The sequence below is a fragment of the Crocuta crocuta genome, unplaced genomic scaffold (assembly GCF_008692635.1).
Source record: "Crocuta crocuta isolate KB4526 unplaced genomic scaffold, BGI_CrCroc_1.0 scaffold28, whole genome shotgun sequence".
Lineage (NCBI taxonomy): Eukaryota > Metazoa > Chordata > Mammalia > Carnivora > Hyaenidae > Crocuta > Crocuta crocuta.
Window position 1 is genome coordinate 10,859,916 of NW_027533256.1, and position 18,783 is coordinate 10,878,698.

Here is an 18,783-nt window from a genome sequence, read left to right on the forward strand (position 1 = left end):
GAGAGAGACAGACATTGGAGTGTGTCAAAGACTGCCATCAACCACCACAAGCTATAAAAGGGAAAGAAGGATCCTTTCCTTTTGTCTTCATAGGGAGCATGGGTCTAATGATACATTAATTTCAAACTTCTCACATCTAGGGCTATGATAAAATAAGCTGCTGTTGCTTTAAGCCACCCAGTTTGTGGCAATTTGTTATGTCACCCTTTGCAAACTAGTACAGATGACTTCTAAGGTAAGGGAAGCCCATAATTATGGTTTCTTATCAGGTATTAGTTCCTCATATATAGAAGCAGTCAACCACTCATCGGTCAAAATTGGCTTTTCATATTTTTGAGATTTACTGGGGAACAGAGCTAGAAAGTAAATAAAAGATCAAGTCAACATTCAGAAAAGGAAAGAACTTTGATAATTCTTTACCCACAAACAGAAAAGGAAGTATTTGGTAATTTAAACAGACTGCTCTCATCCTCTTTTGCATTTAGAGGAGCTAAAACCTCACTACTACGATGGTTTTTGGTAATTTTTTTTCTGTGATAATGTTGTATACTAATCCCCAAATTCAGTAGCTCTCAGGAATAATTATGTCTTTTACTCATGCACAGTTTGTAGATTGGCTGGGATATGGTGCAATAGGATGGCTGTGGCTCTGGCTGAAGATTAGCTTCAAGTGTGTTGCACATGTCTTCTCAGAATTCAGAGATATGTGGCCAACCAGAGCATGATCTGCTCATGGCTGATGGATGTATATAATGCAAGAAACCAAGCCAAACCAAACAAATCCATTTAAAGCCTTGACTTGCGAATGGATCAAGAAGATGTGGTTTATCTATACCATGGAATACTACATGGCAATGAGAAACAATGAAATCTGGCCATGTGTAGCAATATGGATGGACTTTGAGGGTGTTATGCTGAGCGAAATAAGTCAGGCAGAAAAGGACAAATATCATATGTTTGCATGTATAGGAGGATTAGGAGGAACTTATCGGAGGACCATGGGGGAGAAGAAGGGGGGAAATGGTGGGGGAAGGGAGAGAGGCAAACCATGAGAGACTCTTGAATGCGGAGAACAAACTGAGGACTGATGGATGTGGGGGGGGAGGGGGGAGATGGGCATGGAGGAGGGCACGTGTGGGGATGAGCACTGGGTGTTATATGGAAACCAACTTGACAATAAACTATTGTAAAAAAATAAATAAAATAAAGCCTTGACTTGTATCATACCTACTAACATCCAACTAATCAAGCCCTACATCAGTGGGATGAGAAAACATACTTGGCCTGTTCTAGAGACAAGTACTGCTACATCACATGGCAAAGGACATGGATATGTACTTATTACAGGGAAGGAGTGAAGAATTGAGAATAATATACTGGTCTTCCATGATAACTCTCTTTTTGTTGTGATAAGATGAATGCTACCTCCTCTTTCCTCTGACTTCGTCTCAAACAAAATCCACCAAGAATAACTAGAAGAAAGAGAATTCTTTATCTAAGAATATAAGAAGAATTTGGTGGTTTTGGTGGTTTGGTGAGGGATGGAAGAAGGAATTTTGACGGGGGGCGAGAAAAGGCTATGACAAAGATAATTGAAGACAGAGAAAGGGAAAGAATAGAATATTCTTTGGTGGAAGTGATGTGGCATTGATATCCAAGTCTAGGAGAACAGAGGCAATGTAGCTTCTTCTGTCTGGTTCTGTCTCTTGGGATATTCATTTTTAAGCCATCACATAATATATCTACTCTGAAGCCACCATGATGAAAGAGCATCTAGAAGAACTGTATAGATACAGAGATACTGGAGGAGCCCCCAGCTCTCTGAATCTTTGTAGCTCAGGTACCAGTTATGTAAGTGATGAGACCTTTGACTCAAGCCCTAGTTATTGTCTAGCTGCAACTGATGAAAGATTCTGAGTGGGAACCACATAGCTGAACAGTATTCCCTGGAATAAACCTCATTTTCCTGTGGTATAGAATTCTTTGTATATATTGCTGAATTATTGCTAATTTTGTGTTAAAGGTTTTGCATCTATATTTATGAGGAAATTCAACCTGCAGTTTTCTTTGTATACTGTCTTTGGTTTTAGTATCAGGGCATACTATGGACTAAAATGTGTCCCCCCAAAATTTAGATGTTGAGGGTCTAATCCCCCATGTAACTATATTGGATATAGGAAATTTAAGGAGGTGATTAAAGTTAAGTGAGATCATAAGAGTAGAGTCTTAATTTGCTAGAGCCGATGCTCTTAAAAGAGAGAGAGAGAGATAGAGACACCAGAGTTATCTCTATTGTGTGAGGACATTGTGAGAAGGTAGTTGTCTGCAAGCCAGGAAGAGAGCTCTCACCAGAACTTGACCAAGGTCAACGTGATCATTATGTTTTATAGGCAATTGAAAGTAATGTGATTTCTTTGTTGTTGAGTGGGTATTCTATAATTGTTAGTTAGAGCCTGATGATTGATGCTGAGTTCTTCTACATCCTTACTGTATTTTTTTTGTCTACTTGTTCTATCAATTGTTGAGAGAAGAATGGTGAAGTATCCAAATGTAATTGTTAATTGTTTTTTTGTCTTTCAGTTCTATCAGTTTTTAGTTTATGTATTTTGCAGCTCTCTTGTTTGATGCACACATTTAAGATTGTTGTGTCTTCTTGATGGATTGACATTCTCATCATTGTGTAAGGTCCCTCTTTGACTTTGGTAATTTTCTTTGCTCTGAGGTCTACTCTGGTATTAATATAGCCACTTCTGCCTTCATTTGGTAAATATTTGCATGAAAATCTTCCCATCTTTTTACTTTCAAACTGCCTATAGTGCTGTATTCAAAGTGTTCCTAGACATCATATAATTGGGTTATGTTTTTAAATATATTTTGTCAATATTTAAATTGGTGTTTTCATAGTTAATGTAATTTTTGATGTCTTAGAGTTTAAGTCCACTATTTTACATTCTGTTTTATGTTTGTTTTTCATTTCCAAGTTTTCTTTTCTGACTTCATGTGGGTTACTTGAACACTTTTTAAATAATTCAATTTTGATTTATCTATAATGCTTTGGAATATATCTTTTTGTATAACGTTTTTAGTGGTTGCTTTAGATATCATTTCCTATATTTTTAGAGAACTTCCTTTGGTCATTCTTTTAGGATAGATATGCTGGTAACAAATTCTTTTAGTTTTCCTTCATTTGAGAATGTCTTTATTTCTGCTTCATTCCTAAAGGATATTTTCTCTGGATGTAGGATTCTGTGTATTGGCAATACTTCTCTTTCAGCACTTGAAAAATATTGTGCTACTTTCTTCTGGCCTCTGTGGTTTGTAATGAGAAATTTACTGTCATTTGAATTGTTCTTTCCCATAGGTAATGTGTTGTTTCTCTCTTGCTGCTTTCAAATTTTTCTTTTTCTTCAAACCAGAAGTTTGAATGACATGTCTTGATGTGGATTTCTTTTGGTTTATTTTATTTAGAATTTATTCAGCTTCTTGAATTTGTAAGTTACATTGTTTGACAAACTTAAGAAGTTTTCAGCCTTTGTTTCTTACAAGTCCTTTTCCAGTCCCACTCTGTTTCTCTTCTTTTTTAGACTCCAATGACACAAATGTTAGATCTTTTGTTATAGGTCCACAGGTCCATGAGGCTATATCAATTTTTTTTGCAATTATTTTCTTTTTGTTGTTCAGACTAGTAATTTCTATTATTCTATCTTGAGTTCATTGATTTGTTCCTTTATCCTCTGCATGCTACTGTTCAGTACATCTGCTGAATATTTAAAAATTTTTAATTATGATATTTTTCAGGTCCAAAATTTTCATTTGGTTCTAATTTATGCCTGCTATTTCTTGACTGAGAATTTCTATTTTTAAATTTGTTTCAAGCATGCTCATTGAAGCATTTTTGTGATGGCTGCTTCAAAATCTGTCAAGTAATTCTAATATCTTGATGTTGATGGACATTGATTGTCTTCCTTTATTCAAGTTGAGCTCTTCCTTGTTCTTGGTATGACAAATTATTATCAACTGAAACCTGGGCATTTAGCTCTTATTTAAACTTTGGGTTTTATCTGGTGTTCTTTGACACTGCTCTGGCAGAGTAAGAGAGAGCTTCATTACCACAGGTGGAGCTCCAAATTTCCCACTTGAGCTTTCAACTTTACCTTAGTAACATGATGCAGTTGGGACTTTATAAACTCTGGGAGGATTATATGTACCCTATCTTTGAAGATTATCATGAAGGACAAAGGACATTTGGGAGTCCTGTTATTATATTTGCATATGTAATGAAACGGTAGCTCTGATTTTTGTATTATAATTTCCTTTTTTTTTTTAACAATGCCCAATTAGTAGCCACAGGGATCCTAGAGGGACATTGACCTCTAAATAGCTTTGTTCTGTCTTCTAATGAGGTGTAGCATGTCTGGGGCCCACCCACTGGCCCTGGTGGATCCTAATTGGTGTTAAAAGAGTCCAATGCTAAAAATATGATGGTGGAAATTAAATTCAATTTTATCTCAGCTTCCAGTGACATATGTATTCTTCTCAACCTAGAGAGGTCAGGAAGTGGAAATGCAATTTATCTGCCCTGGAATTCATTTAAGAAGAATACTGTGTACAAGAGGCCAGTCTGAGTGAGGAGGCTAATGTCTTCTACCATGCCCTGGAGCATTTGCCCAACAAGCAGGGTCTCCTGCTGGTGGTGGCTGATACAGAAGCAGAATGTGAGTTTGGGGAACCTGGAGCCTATAAGGAAGGTATGAAAGCTTTTTGGAATTCTAAATTAACTCATTCCCAGATTCCAGTAGAACACTGGGGACTGTATGTATGTGCTCTCCTTTCTTTCCCAGGATTTCATCAGGCAGGATTGCCATGGAGCTTTCACTTTGGTTTACCCCAGTTTTGGTAAGTTCTGATTTTGTATGAAAAAACATGCTTAGTAGATGTGATGAACATTTTGGACTTTTCTATAGGACCAATTAGGGTCATTTCAGATACAAATGTTTCTCTTTATCTGTCTCTCTCTCTCTCTCTCTCTCTGTCTCTCTCTCTGTCTCTCTCTCTCTCTGTCTCTTTCTGTCTCTCTCTCTCTCTCTCTCTCTCTCTCTCTCTCACACACACACACACACACACACACACACACTTCTAAGTGCCTAAACCAGCATTTTGGTTTGCTGGAAGAGTGAAAGAGAGGGAGACCAAGTTCTGCTTACTGTGAGTTACATCTGGGGTAAGTATATGGCCTTAGTGTGATTGAATTATTTTGCCATTAATTTATTGTACATCGAAACAGAATCTATTCCCCTTCAAGCTGATTTACTATGCTTAAAATAATGTGGTTTGGCTAAATCAGAACTAGTTCAGAAATCTGAGATGAACATTAGTAGACCAGAGTGACAAAGCCTCACATAGAGAAGTTTATAGATTCAAAGGGTAATGGAATATTTTATTTAGGTGGATAATAGAAGGGACAATGAGTCAGAAAATAATTGTTAGCATCAAGGCATGCCATTTCTCTTTCTATCCTCAGGCTAGTATCACTAAAAGTATGGCGTAAAAGGGTCAGACGATAGAGATTCTCCCTTAGACTGACCACTTAGCACAGGAGGAAGGAAAAATTCTCCTTTCTTACTGACTGTAGGAAAACAGCCTGGACTTAATCTCCCACAGTATAGTTAAGAGTCCATCTGCTACTTCTAGTACTCTCACTTTAGAGGGCTGCATCAGGGACCATAGAGAGTCTTCCTATAAGTAATGTTATGACTTCAAATATGGACAAAAAAATCTAAGGACATCACGGGAGAATAATTTTTGTGGGATGACCTACTCATGACTATAAGTTTTTTTCCCCTAAGGCTACAGTTTTTCTTTTGCGATATTCACCCTTTGATGATATTGATGATATGAGTGGTATCTTACTAATAATATGTTGCATGGTCAGATATAAAAGTAAAAGAGGTATGAAAGAAAAGTATGAAAAGAAAAAAATGGCTAACACTGTTAAAATTACATTATCCTTTATGAAAAGTTGTAGCCATGTGCACGGTTGCTTTTTATCATTTAACATAAACGTATTCCAGATAAAACAATTTATTTTTACTTAACAAAGTATAAAAACTAGACATAAAATATAATGTTTAAAATAATTTAAAATCCAGTCACCATGCCTACACTATTTTATTTTTTTATTAGTTTTTTCCATTTCTTAAATTTTAAAACAGTTATAATTGACACACAATGTTACATTAATTTCAGGTATACAATATAGGGATTCAACAACTCTATATGTTATGCTATGTTTACCACAAGTGTAACTACCATCTGTCACCATACAACACTATCACAATACCATTAACTATATTCCCTATGCTGTACCTTTCATCCCTGTGACTTACTCATTCCATACCTGGAAGCCTGTATCTCCTACTCCCCTTCATCCATGTGACTGCACTGTTTTATATGTTTAACACAATTAAGTTCTTCATTCTTCAGTCATGATATTCTACAAAATAGCTCAGAGAGTTGAAGAAATAGAAAAGTCAGTGATAGGGGATACACGAAACTGGACAGAAGTTCAGGAATTCATCTTGGAGGGGTTTCCTGCTATCCAGAACCTTGGGAAGGTTCTTTTCCTGGTACACCTGCTGGCATACTTGGCGTCCATCATGGGAAACATACTCATAATCACCATTACCTGGGCTGACCATCGCCTCCAGACACCCATGTACTTCTTCCTCAGCAGTTTCTCCTTTTTTGAATGCTGTTTTATAACCACTGTTATTCCTAAATTGCTGGCCATCTTTCTGTCAGGGAGGCAATCAATTTCTTTTGCTGCTTGCTTCACACAAGCGTTTGTCTTTCTTTTCCTGGGAACAACTGTTTTCTTTCTTATGGCTGTATTATCCTTAGATAGGTACTTGGCCATTTGCAAACCTCTGTATTACCCAACCATCATGAACCCAAGGATGTGTTTCCTTCTGGTCGCTGCCTGCTTGTCTTTGGGATTTGTCCTCATGGTAGTTCCAATTATAATGCTTTCCCAGGCATCCTTCTGTGGCTCCCATGTCATTCCTCACTTCTTTTGTGATTTTGGGCCACTGATTCATCTCTCTTGTTCTGACACCAGTTCTACTGAAATGTTGGCCTTTGTCCTTGCTTTGTTTATCCTTTTGACTTCCCTTCTCATAACCATCATTGCATACAGCAACATAGTAGTCACAATTGTGCGACTTCCATCAGCCAAGGAGCGACAGAAAGCTTTCTCCACCTGCTCCTCTCACCTCATTGTCCTCTGTCTGATGTACGGAAGCTGTGTCTTTATATATGTGAAACCAAAGCAAACAAATAGGCTGAACTCCAACAGGGAGGCTGCCCTTGTGAACACAGTGGTGACCCCGCTTTTGAACCCTGTCATCTACACTCTGCGGAACAAGCAGGTCCACCAAGCTCTGAGGGATGCTCTGTCCAGGGTGAGAGTGCAGAAATAGAACCACAGACTATCAGAGGGAGAATGCTTCTTCTCCATCTAATACAATCTGCCCCCCACCCCATTTCTGGAATCTCCTATATAATTTTGCAAGTGTGGTTTTTAAAGGTTCTGTTTGTTTATTCTTAGAATAGGGGCCAATTTATCTTATAATCCAATGTACTCCACTACCTGAAAGCTCTAACATTCTTTTTTATACTGAAGTGAAATTATCTTCCTGGATCTTCCGTTCACTATTTTTAACTCAACAGAATTCAAAAGATTTTAATGAGGAGCCTCATATCCACGATTCTGTTTCATGCACGTGGAATCTCAAAGTTGAAAAGGTGAGGTTTCACGTAGCTACTTGTAGTAAGTGCATGGGGATGGAAAATGAAATTGATAAGAATTAAGAACATTGAGGGGCGCCTGGGTGGCTTAGTCGGTTAAGCGTCCGACTTTCGCCTAGGTCATGATCTCACGGTTCGTGGGTNAAGCATTATTATTTCTGGAACAAGGGATTGAGTGGTTAAGATTGTTTCCCTACTACAGAAAATTTAAAGGATTTGGGGGGAATCTAATTAAAGGTGGAAAGGAGTCTAATTGTGAGTGTAGAGTCTTTCCAAATAAATCTATAAACAAGTATCTTTATTTGTGAAATGAGAGCTTTGATGTGATAATCTCTGGGTGTCCATTATAGTACTAGTGTGAAGTGACACTATTGCTACCAAACATGACATGAAGACACACTGTAATAGAAATACAATTTGAGGCTAGAAGAGAGAAAATGATGAGATGTTTTTGTTTGTTTGTTTTAGTATATATATATTACATATAATATATATTATATATTATATATATATTATATATAAATATAATATATTTAAAAAGTATATATATATTAAATATATATATACTTTTTTNAGGTCCTCTGCCCATTTTAAAATCAGATTATTTGGATTTTTTTGGGTGTTTAAGTTTTAAAATAAATTTTGGATATTAACTGCTCATTGGATATGTCATTTGCAAATATCTTCTTGTATTCTGTAAGTTACCTTTTTTGTTTTGTTGATGTTTCCTATGCTGTGCAAATGATGGGATATTTTAATGGAAGAATTACAACTGTCATTTAGTTATTCAAGATTTTGGTAGGAAAGGATGGATTTGGACAGAAGACACTGTAAGAAAAATCCTGGAGCTGGTGGTTGCTTGGTATAGTTGGCTAATGGCCACTATCATGCTTTGCTCTGACCACATTATTCTGTGATTTCAGGGATAATAAATGACTGTGTTAAGATTTCTGGCACACAATTATGTATGAATTTGAAGAACAGACTACTCAACAGAACACATTTTTGTTCACCCTGTGCACATATAAAAATTTCCAAGTATTTTTTTGTGTAGGCTCATCTCTTTTTATGACATTTCGGATATTCCCTTTGCTCAAAGGATCACGTTGTCAATTATTTTTCCCAGAATGGCCAATGAACAGTATAGTTATTGGCAGAAGGGTCTCCCCGTAGGAGTGCACATGTCAGTGGAGGCTGGTGATGGCAATTGGGCTGTGGCATGCAGGTGCACATCATGGGGGGCTAACTGAAGGTGAGCCTAGTGGTGCAAGCTAGTGACAGGAGTCAAGGCCAAATCTGGGGCCACATGCAGCTAATTCAAACGTATAAGGAACTCATACAAATCAATGATTAAAATAATACAACCCAAATAAAATAATGGGCAAAGGACCTGAATAAACATTTTTTCCAAAGAAGACATACAAATGGCCAATAGGTATATGAAAAGATGTTCTTCAACACCATTAATCATCAGAGAAATACAGATCAAAACCACAATTATCTCAGATATTATCTCACACCTCAGCTAGGTTAGAATGGCTATTATAGAAAAATAAAAGGAAAAGAAGTATTGGTGAGAATGTGGAGAAAAGGGAACCTTTGTACAATGTTGATGAGAATCTGAACTGGTGCAATTACTATGGAAAATAATATGGAGGCTCCTCAAATAATTAAAAATAGGAAGCAACCCAAGTGTCCATCCATAGATGAGTGGATAAAGAAGCTGTGGCGCGCGCGCTCACACACACACACACACACACACACACACACTGGAGGAGGGCACAGCCACAAAAAATGAAACATGGCCATTCACAACAACATGGATGATTTAGGGGGTACTGTGCTAAGCGAAATGAGTCATTCAGAGAAAGACAGATACCATATAATTAACTTACATGTGGAATTTAAGAAATAAGTGAACTAAAAAAGAGAGACAAACAAAAAAAACCCAGACTCTTAAATATAGAGAACAGTCTGGTGATTGCTGGACAGGAGGTTGTGGGGGAGGGGATGCATGAAATAGATGAAGGGAATTAAGAGTACACTTTCATGATGAGCACTGAGTTATGCATAAAATTTTTGAATCACTGTACTGTACACCTGAAACTAATATAGCACTGCATAATAATTAAACTTGAATAAAAATGGTTGAAAATTTAAATATATATAAGAAAACTACTGTATAATTCAGTGATCCTACTTCTGGATATATATCCAAAGGAGTTGAAGTGAAGATATTGAGGAAATGTCTGCACTCCTATGTTCACTGCAGCGTTATTTATTATAGCTAAGATATAGAAACAATATAAGTGTCCATTGATGGATGAATGGATAAAGATAGTGTCATATATACATAATGGATTATTGCTGAGCCTTAAAAAAGGAAATCCTGAAATATGTGACAACATAGATGAACCTGGAGGACATCGTACTACAGAGAATAAGTCAGATGCAGAAACACAAATACTGTATGATCTCATTTTTATGAGGAATCCAAAATGTTCAAACTTATAGAACTAGAGAGTAGAATAGTGGCTACTAGGGGGTAGGGGGAGACAGAAAGGGGAGGGTGTCAAAGCATGCCAAATTTCAGTACTGCTAGGCAAATAAGTTCTAGAGATCTACTGTACAACATAGGGTCTGCTGTAGAGTACTGTATTGTATAGTTTAAACTTTGCTAAGAGGGTACACCTTACTTAAGTGCTCTTACCACAAAATAAAACAAAAATAAAGGGGTTGGAGGAAACTTCTGGGGATGAGATATGTTTATGGTCTCAGTTGTGAGTATGGTTTCATGAATGTATACTTATCTTTAATCTCTTCAAGTTATATACATTAAATGTGCACAGCTTTCTGTGTGTTAATCATAATTGAATAAAGTGGCTTCAAAAAAGAATTGCACTTCTTTGATTCAAAATTTTACTAAGGCACAGATTTTCCCTTGTAAGATGAATAAGGTCTGAGGATCTAATGGAAAACATGGTGACTGTGGTTGATAACACTATATTGTATAACTGAAATGTGCCAAGAGAGTAGAACTTAAGTGTTCTCACCACCCCAAAAGAAGACAACTATGTGAGGTGAGGCATGTATGATTTAACTCAATGGGGAGAATCCTGCCACAGAGTATATGTATATCAAAGCTTCCCGTTTATTACATTATTTGCAATTTGAATACCTTATAATTATATTTGTGAATTATGCCTCAATAAAGTTGGAAAAAAAATTTAAATGTAAGGAAAAAAACACAAAATTTTACTGAATGATTTTAGTAGATGAATGGAATATTAGACATGGCAGATGAAAAATTAGCAAATTTGAGATATATAAACTTAAAAAACACACAAAGAAAATATAAGCCAGCTAAAATTGAAAGGAGCATCATTGAGGTATGGACAAATTCAGGCAATCCAACAAGCATATAATTAGATTTCTGAAGCAGAAGTTTATATGTGGAAAGAGATGACAAAAAAAGATTTAAGGAAACAATGGCCAAAATTTTCCAAATTTTGTGAAAACAGAACCAAAAATCTCAGCAAAACCTAAGCACTAGAAATGTGAAGAAATCTACACAAAGATGCATAATAAATTGCTCAAAACCAATGATAAAGAGAAAATCTTTAAAACACCCAAAAGGAAAAATTACATGTTTCATACTGAAGAACAAAGATAAAGATAACATAAAATTCTGTTTGTGGAGAGGTAAACGAGAATACGGTAATACAAAGACTTCTAAAGGACTGTGAATAAAAACCTGCCAACCTAGAATTTGATACCTGTAAAACTGTCTTTCAAAAATGAAGGTATACTAAAGATAAATAATTGATCACTAGCAGGCTTACAGAATAATAATTGGTAAAGCCAGTCCTTCCAAGAGAAAGAAAATTCTAGTAGATGGAAATATGCAGATCTATGCAAAAGAATGAAGAGCACTGGAAATAGAAACTACATGGTAGGTATATAGGATATTTATTTTAATTACTTAAATGTCTGAAAGATAATCGACTCTTTAAACAAAAATAGTAACAATGCACTTTAGGGTTCATAACATATGTAAAAGGAAAATACATGACAATAATATCACAAAAGCTGAGGGGGTAGAAACAGAAGTATACTATTATAAGTTTTTTAAATGTGAAGTGGTAAAACTATCACTTGGAGGTAGATAATGATAAGTTAAAGATGTATACTATAAACACTAAAGCAATCACTGAAATAAAAATCAAAAGTTATAGCTAAGAAGCCAACAGAAGAGATAAAATGGAATTATCACAATGGGGCAATAGGAAACTTTTGGGTTGATGTATATCTTCATTGTATTCATTATAGTGGTGATTTCACAAGTATTTAAACATGTCAAAATGCCATGCCAAGTCCCTGGAAAAGGTTGGCTGAGCTGCCGATCCTGCTGGGCCAGACAATAAGAGGCCAGTGGGAAAACATCAAGACTAAGGGAGGCAAATCATGAGAGACTCTTGAATGCTGAGAACAAAGAGGGCTGATGGGGCTGGGGGGGGAAGGGGAAGGAGGGGTGATGCGCATGGAGGAGGGCACTTGTGGGGATGAGCACTGGGTGTTATATGGAAACCAAGTTGACAGTAAACTATTAAAAAAAAAAAAAGACTAAGAAACTAGCAGAAGCATCAATAAAGTAAGTAACTTCAGCCCTAGGAAGACCAGCTCTTAAAATATGTGGGAGGTATCTAAGCAGTTACTGGCTGATGAAAGTCAGAGCCAGAAAGCCAACCAGAGAAAGGTGTAGATGTGAAGTTCAGTGCTGAGTATCTTAAAGCACAGTCCAAGCAGATAGCATGCTGGGATGGTGTTTCAAAACTACCAGGACAGGCTTGGAACTTCCTTCCAGCCATGAAGCTGGAAGGAGAAGCCGCCTTCTACCATAGCAATTGTGAAAAGCCAGACATCACAGAACTTGTGAAGCTTATGAAGGAGGCTTACCCAGACCACACACAGTTTGAGAAAAACAATCCCCATTATGACCCATCCAGCAAAGAAGACAATCCCAAATGATCCATCATAGATGTGCTGTTTGTTCCAATGATGAAGCATTTCATTATCCTGACTGAGCTCAAAACCCATCACCAAGCCCTTAAAAAAATATGTCTCTCTTAGAGAGGCAAACCGTAAGAGAGACTCTTAACTATGGAGAACAAACTGAGAGTTGTTGTAGGTGGGGGATGGGCTAGGGAGAACACTTTTGTGATGAGCACTGGGTGTTGTATGTATGTGATGAATCACTAATTTCTACTCCTGAAACTAGTATTACACTATATGTTAACTAAGTGGAATTTAAATAAAAACCCAAAACATTTTTAAAAAACATGTTAAAATATCAAATTATACACTTTAAATATATCCATTTATATCAATGATCACTTAAGAAAGCTGTTTAAAAGATAATAGAGCTGATTATAATGCAATATTAAAAATGCATGGTTAACTCCAAAGAAAATAGGAAAAGAGAATAAGAAATATATAATGGGGGGACAATAAAAGGAAACATCAAGATGGTAGTTGGGGCACCTGGGTGGCTCAGCCAGTTAAGTGACCAACTCTTGATTTTAGCTCAGGGCATGATCTCATGGTCATGAGATTGAGCTCTGCATCAAACTCATCACTGGGTGTGGAGCCTGCTTAAGATTCTGTCTCTCCCTCTCTGTCTCCCTCGCCTCCCCCCCAATAAAAAGATGGTAGGGGCACCTGGGTTGCTCAGTTGGTTAAGCTGCCAACTTTGGCTCAGGTCATGATCTCACAGCTTGTGGGTTCGAACCCCACATCAGGCTCTGTGCTGACAGCTTGGAGCCTGGAGCCTGCTTCAGATTCTGTGTCTCTCTCTTTCTCTGTACCTTCCCCACTCACACTCTATCTCTCTCTCTTTTAAAAAATAAATAAATGCTAAAAAAAATAAAAAATAAAAAGATGGTAGAATTAAATCTAACCTTATAATAATGACATTACATGTAAATGGACTAAGCACTTCAATTAAAAAAAGGGACAGACATACACACACACACACAGATATGACTATATTGGGTAAAGAGGAAGACCTTACTCTGTGTTATAAGAATAATGTTTAAATATATAGAATAAGAAATTTGAAGCAAACATCAAGCAAAAGAAAGGTTGTGTGACCATAGTAATACATATTAAAAAAATAGACTTTACAGTGAAGTGTATTTTCAGAAATAAAGAGGTAAATTTATAATGATAAAGGAAAGAAATAATCAGGAAGATGTGATTTTATATGTATATTCACATAATGATAGACCTTAAAGTTCATGAAAGAAAAGTTAGGAGAACTAAAAGAAATAAAAAGATCTACAAATAAAGAGGTTTTAACACCATCATTTCAGTAATTAATACAGCAAAAAGAAAAAAAATCAGAGGATTCGCATGACTATCAACTAAATACAGTTAATTGATAATTGTAGATTATTACATTTAACACCTGAAGATACACATTATTTTTCATTTGTACATGGAAATTGCACTACTAGGTATTTACCCAAAGGATGCAGAAATATTTATCCAAACGGATACATGCACCCAGATGTTTATAGCAGCATTATTAACAGCAGTCAAATTATGGAAAGAGCCCAAATGTCCATAGACTGATGAACAGATAAAGAAGATGTGGTATATATATATGTATATGTATATGGAGCCAGTGTGTATTATGCTATGTGAAATAAGTCAGAGAAAAATACCATATGATTTCACTCACATGTGGAATTAAGAAACAAAAGAGATGAACATAGGGAAGAGAAAAAAAAAGAGAGGCAAACCATAAGAATGACTCTTAATTATAGAGAACAAACTGGGTGTTGCTGGAGGAGAGGTGGGCAGGGGATGGACTAAATGTGTGATGGGTATTAAGGAGGGCACTGTTTTATAGTTTGATTTGGACAGTGGTACCTGGCTGTTTATACATAGAAAATTATCAACCCGTACAATTAAAATTTGTTCATTTTACAGAGTTTAAATTATACCTCATTAAATAAAATACCAAGTTAAAAAGGGAAACAAGGAAAGACAATTGTAAAAAAGTCTTTCTGTTGTTTAAGCTTGTCTTTCTTGACATATGTAATTTGGGATTCTGTAAATTTTGCCACTCGAGGGTACTAATGGAAAATATACCTTTGAAGACTTGTACAAAGGACTGTGTGGGTTATTGATAATGATGGTAGTATGTTACCATATGCAGTGAAATAGCAATTATATTATATTTCTGCTGAAATTTGTCATTTCCAAATATGAACAACTAAATGCCCTCTGGGACTCTGTTATGATTTTAGTTCCTGCTTCTTTTTTCATACTCCTCTAAATGAATTCTCAGTGTTCCAGAGGTTTGTCCTTTTGGACCCTGTGTATCCTCATTGGGGACAGTAAATAACCCTTTGGTAAATATATCATCAGGGCATTTGAATGTATTCTCATTTATGACTGCAATGATCCTCAGCTACTCTGAAAGGTAGGGAGCAACTGGTTGATGAGACAGTGACTAACAACAGAGTCCAAAGGAAAGTGACTTTTGTTGTCTCTTCTTCCTGACTTTCCTGTGGTATGGATGCATAACTGACCAAATTTGATGTTTATGATGGACTGTGTCATAGTATCCCATAGAATGCATATAAATATGTTCAAGAATTTTGAATGCAAATTCTAGTGCATATTTGTGATAGTTTCTATTATCCTGATCTAGGATTTATCAGTCCAGCTGCTATACGGGAAAACTATGACTATTAATTCTCCAGAGTTTAGAAATCTCTGTCTTCCATGAAAAAAATTAGCCCTAATAGTTTCCTATTAATTTAAGACATAAAGCATTCATTGATTTCTTTAATAGTTCAAGGAAAAGTATGTCTCAATTAAGAGAGTTCTTCCCCACCCTCCTTTCCATTAACCTGGGAGAAAGATCCTGGTTTGTTGCAAGAAAAGAGAAGCACATTGTCAAAGAAGCTCTGTTTCCTGTGAGCCTCTTCTTGGTGAGTACCTGACCATGAGGATGACTTGCAATCTGACAAGTCACATATTTAAAGCAGAGACTGGTTATGTTTAAGTTTGTATTGTGGGTCATGCATAGTTAACGTAAAAGCTTTAGCTAAATCAAAGTAAGTAAAGTACAATTTAATTATGATGACTTACTCACTAGAACTCTGATTTCCAATAGATGTCCACACTCATTCCCCAATGATTACATATTAATTCATCTGGCTTCTAGCTACACATTGACATTAAAACAAACAATCAAACAGTGTCCCTCTAGTGATTGCAGTGGGAGTACAGGTGTAATTCCACCACACCAAAATCTTCCAGTGTAACAAAAATATTCGCAGAAAATAATATTGAAGGGTAATTTATGACTAAGAGCAGAAGGAAAATTGTTCTGCCTGGTGGGTAGAGGGAAACTGATTTGCCCATTAAATGTTTATTCATTGATTCTGAACAAACAAGTCATGCCCCCAACATTTAGACATGGTTTCACTTAAACCTGAGGACTGGGTAGTTACGAGATATTGTGATAAACCAGGTTTCCTGCTTACTCTTAAGGTCTTGGGTAAAGAACTCAGGCTGATCCAATTTTAAGAAAATAGCTGGTTTGGAACATGCTAATAAGAAAATGATCCCCCCACCCCAATTTCTTTTCTTTTTAGTTTTATTTATTTGTTTACCTGTTTATTTGTTTTTAGAGAGCATACACCAGTGGGAGAGGGGCAGAGAGAAAGAGAGACAAAATCCCAAGCAGGCTCCACACCATCAGTGCAGAGCCTGACTTGAGTCTGGAACTCATGAACTGTAAGATCATTGCCTTAGCCAAGATCAAGAGTTGGATGCTAAACTGACTGAGCCACCCAGGTGCCCCTCGCCCCACTCTTTCTGTTTCCAGAGGGCTAAAGTCAGTACATAGGAGAGCTTCATATATTGCATATTATGCCTGAAGTATAGAAATTGACACTGTGACCCCATAAAAATATTCTCTGTGTTGCTACACATGGCCAGATTTCATTCTTTCTCATTGCCATAGGCATGGAGGAGGGCACTTGTGGGGATGAGCACTGGGTGTTGTATGGAAACCAACTTGACAATAAACTATTAAAAAAAAAAAGAAAAAATTCTCTGTGGGATGACAATCTTCATTGTTATCTGTTAGGTTTTATACATTATGTGCAAAAAATAATTTTCATTTTGCATTCTTTACCTTATTGACTTATTAAAAATATTATTTTCCAAAAAAGTAAAGTTGCACATTAAAATTTATTTTCAAAATAAACAAAAAGCCATCAATTTTTACAATTTAATAACAGGAAAAGTTAAAAATCATTTATAATATGGCATTTAAGTGATATAAAATGAACCCTCATTCAGAACTGTAGCTGTAAGTAGTATTTATTTTTTTAACAGTGGCCATCATTTAAACTTTTTATTCTTTGATGATAAGAATCACTTGATGACAGTGTTTTCTGTTTAACAGATCCAACAGAGTTGATGACAGCGAAATGGAGATAAACATGGAGGTGAGGAATGAGACAACAATCCAAGAATTTGTTCTGGAAGGGTTTCCTGCCATCCAGTACCTGGGGAACATTTTCTTCCTGATGCATCTGCTGGCATACCTGGCCTCTGTCACAGGAAATATGGTGATCATTATCATCACTTGGGTGGACCATCGCCTCCAGACACCAATGTATATTTTACTCAGCACTTTCTCCTTCTCTGAATGCTGTTTTATCACCACAGTTATTCCTAAACTGCTGTCCATCTTTCTTTCAGGAAGACAAAAAATTTCTTTTACATCTTGTCTCATACAAGCCTTTTCTTTTCTGTTTTTTGGGTCAATAATTTTCTTCATTATGGCTGTGATGTCCTTGGATCGATACCTGGCCATTTGCAAACCTCTCCACTACCCGGCCATCATGAACCCGAGGGTCAGTTTCCTTCTGGTTTTCTTCTGCAGTGCTTTGTCCTTCATCTTCATCACTGGCTTGGGGCTCAAGGTTTCCCAGTTATCCTTCTGTGGCCCCAATGTCATCTCTCATTTCTTTTGTGACCTCGGCTCCCTAATTCATCTCTCTTGTTCTGACACCAGGTCTGTTGAAATATATATCTTCTTCCTTGCTCTACTTGTCATTCTGATATCTCTCATTTTAACCATCATTGCATACAGCAACATAGTAGTCACAATTGTGCGACTTCCATCAGCCAAGGAGCGACAGAAAGCTTTCTCCACCTGCTCCTCTCACCTCATTGTCCTCTGTCTGATGTACGGCAGCTCTGTCTTTATATATGTGAAACCAAAGCAAACAAATAGGCTGGACTCCAACAGGGAGGCTGCCCTTGTGAACACAGTGGTGACCCCCCTGCTGAACCCTGTCATCTACACTCTGCGGAACAAGCAGGTCCACCAGGCTCTGAGGGATGCTCTATCCAGGGTGAGGTTGCAGAAACAGAGCTTTGGAAGGTAAGTGGATCTTCTTGGTCTTCTAGTTAAATTTCCCATTATTGCAGAAATCTTTTCTATAGAATCTCTACATATAGTGATCTAGCATATGCTAATTTTCATCTGGATGGGTACTATCTTACTTTGCAATGCAATACTTTTCACTATTTGAAAATTCATATTAGTGCTCTATATTATGCTAAAGGATATCTTGACTTTTTACTCAGTGGTCTTTTATGAATTCAATTCAGACAACATTTATGGAGAACCTTGTATACATAAATCATATAATACAAATTTTTTAACCTAAGAATTTAAAACATTGTCAATCAAATAATAAAAATAATTGCTGGTACCTTCTTATGCTTGAGTTTTCTGATACCTAAAAAAACATAGAAACATTACCATTTTATGTATTCATGGTTTGAAATTTTATTTATTTATTTATTTATTTATTTTTTTCATCTTATGACATAGGTCAGCATTTTATTATACAGTAAATAATTGTAGATAATTATTAA

The 18,783-nt window shown here is 36.4% G+C and overlaps 2 protein-coding genes and 1 pseudogene across 2 annotated transcripts in view; all 3 read left to right on the forward strand.

Moving 5' to 3' along the window:
• The first annotated feature begins 509 nt into the window (after positions 1-509).
• LOC144216994 (olfactory receptor 6C4-like) lies at positions 510-7,478 on the forward strand. Its single transcript, XM_077746463.1, has 3 exons — positions 510-519; positions 4,596-4,748; positions 6,469-7,478. Exons 1-3 carry the CDS (start codon positions 510-512, stop codon positions 7,476-7,478), a joined length of 1,173 nt encoding a protein of 390 aa, XP_077602589.1.
• Positions 7,479-9,607: 2,129 nt separating this feature from the next.
• On the forward strand, positions 9,608-12,936 carry LOC144216995 (thymocyte nuclear protein 1 pseudogene; annotated as a pseudogene).
• Positions 12,937-17,321: 4,385 nt separating this feature from the next.
• Positions 17,322-18,783, forward strand: part of LOC144216996 (olfactory receptor 6C74-like) — a gene marked incomplete at its 3' end in the record, with an annotated part of 18,169 nt that continues 16,707 nt past the window's right edge. Inside the window, exon 1 of the mRNA XM_077746464.1 lies at positions 17,322-18,283. Within this exon, the coding sequence (XP_077602590.1) occupies positions 17,322-18,283 (962 nt within the window). The remainder of the gene's footprint in view (positions 18,284-18,783) is intronic.

Excerpts from the sequence above, each read along its gene's own strand:
- LOC144216994 (XM_077746463.1), top strand. Across the intron at positions 4,749-6,468 it reads ACCTGGAGCCTATAAGGAAG|TTCTTCATTCTTCAGTCATG; the intron begins GTATGAAAGCTT and ends AACACAATTAAG.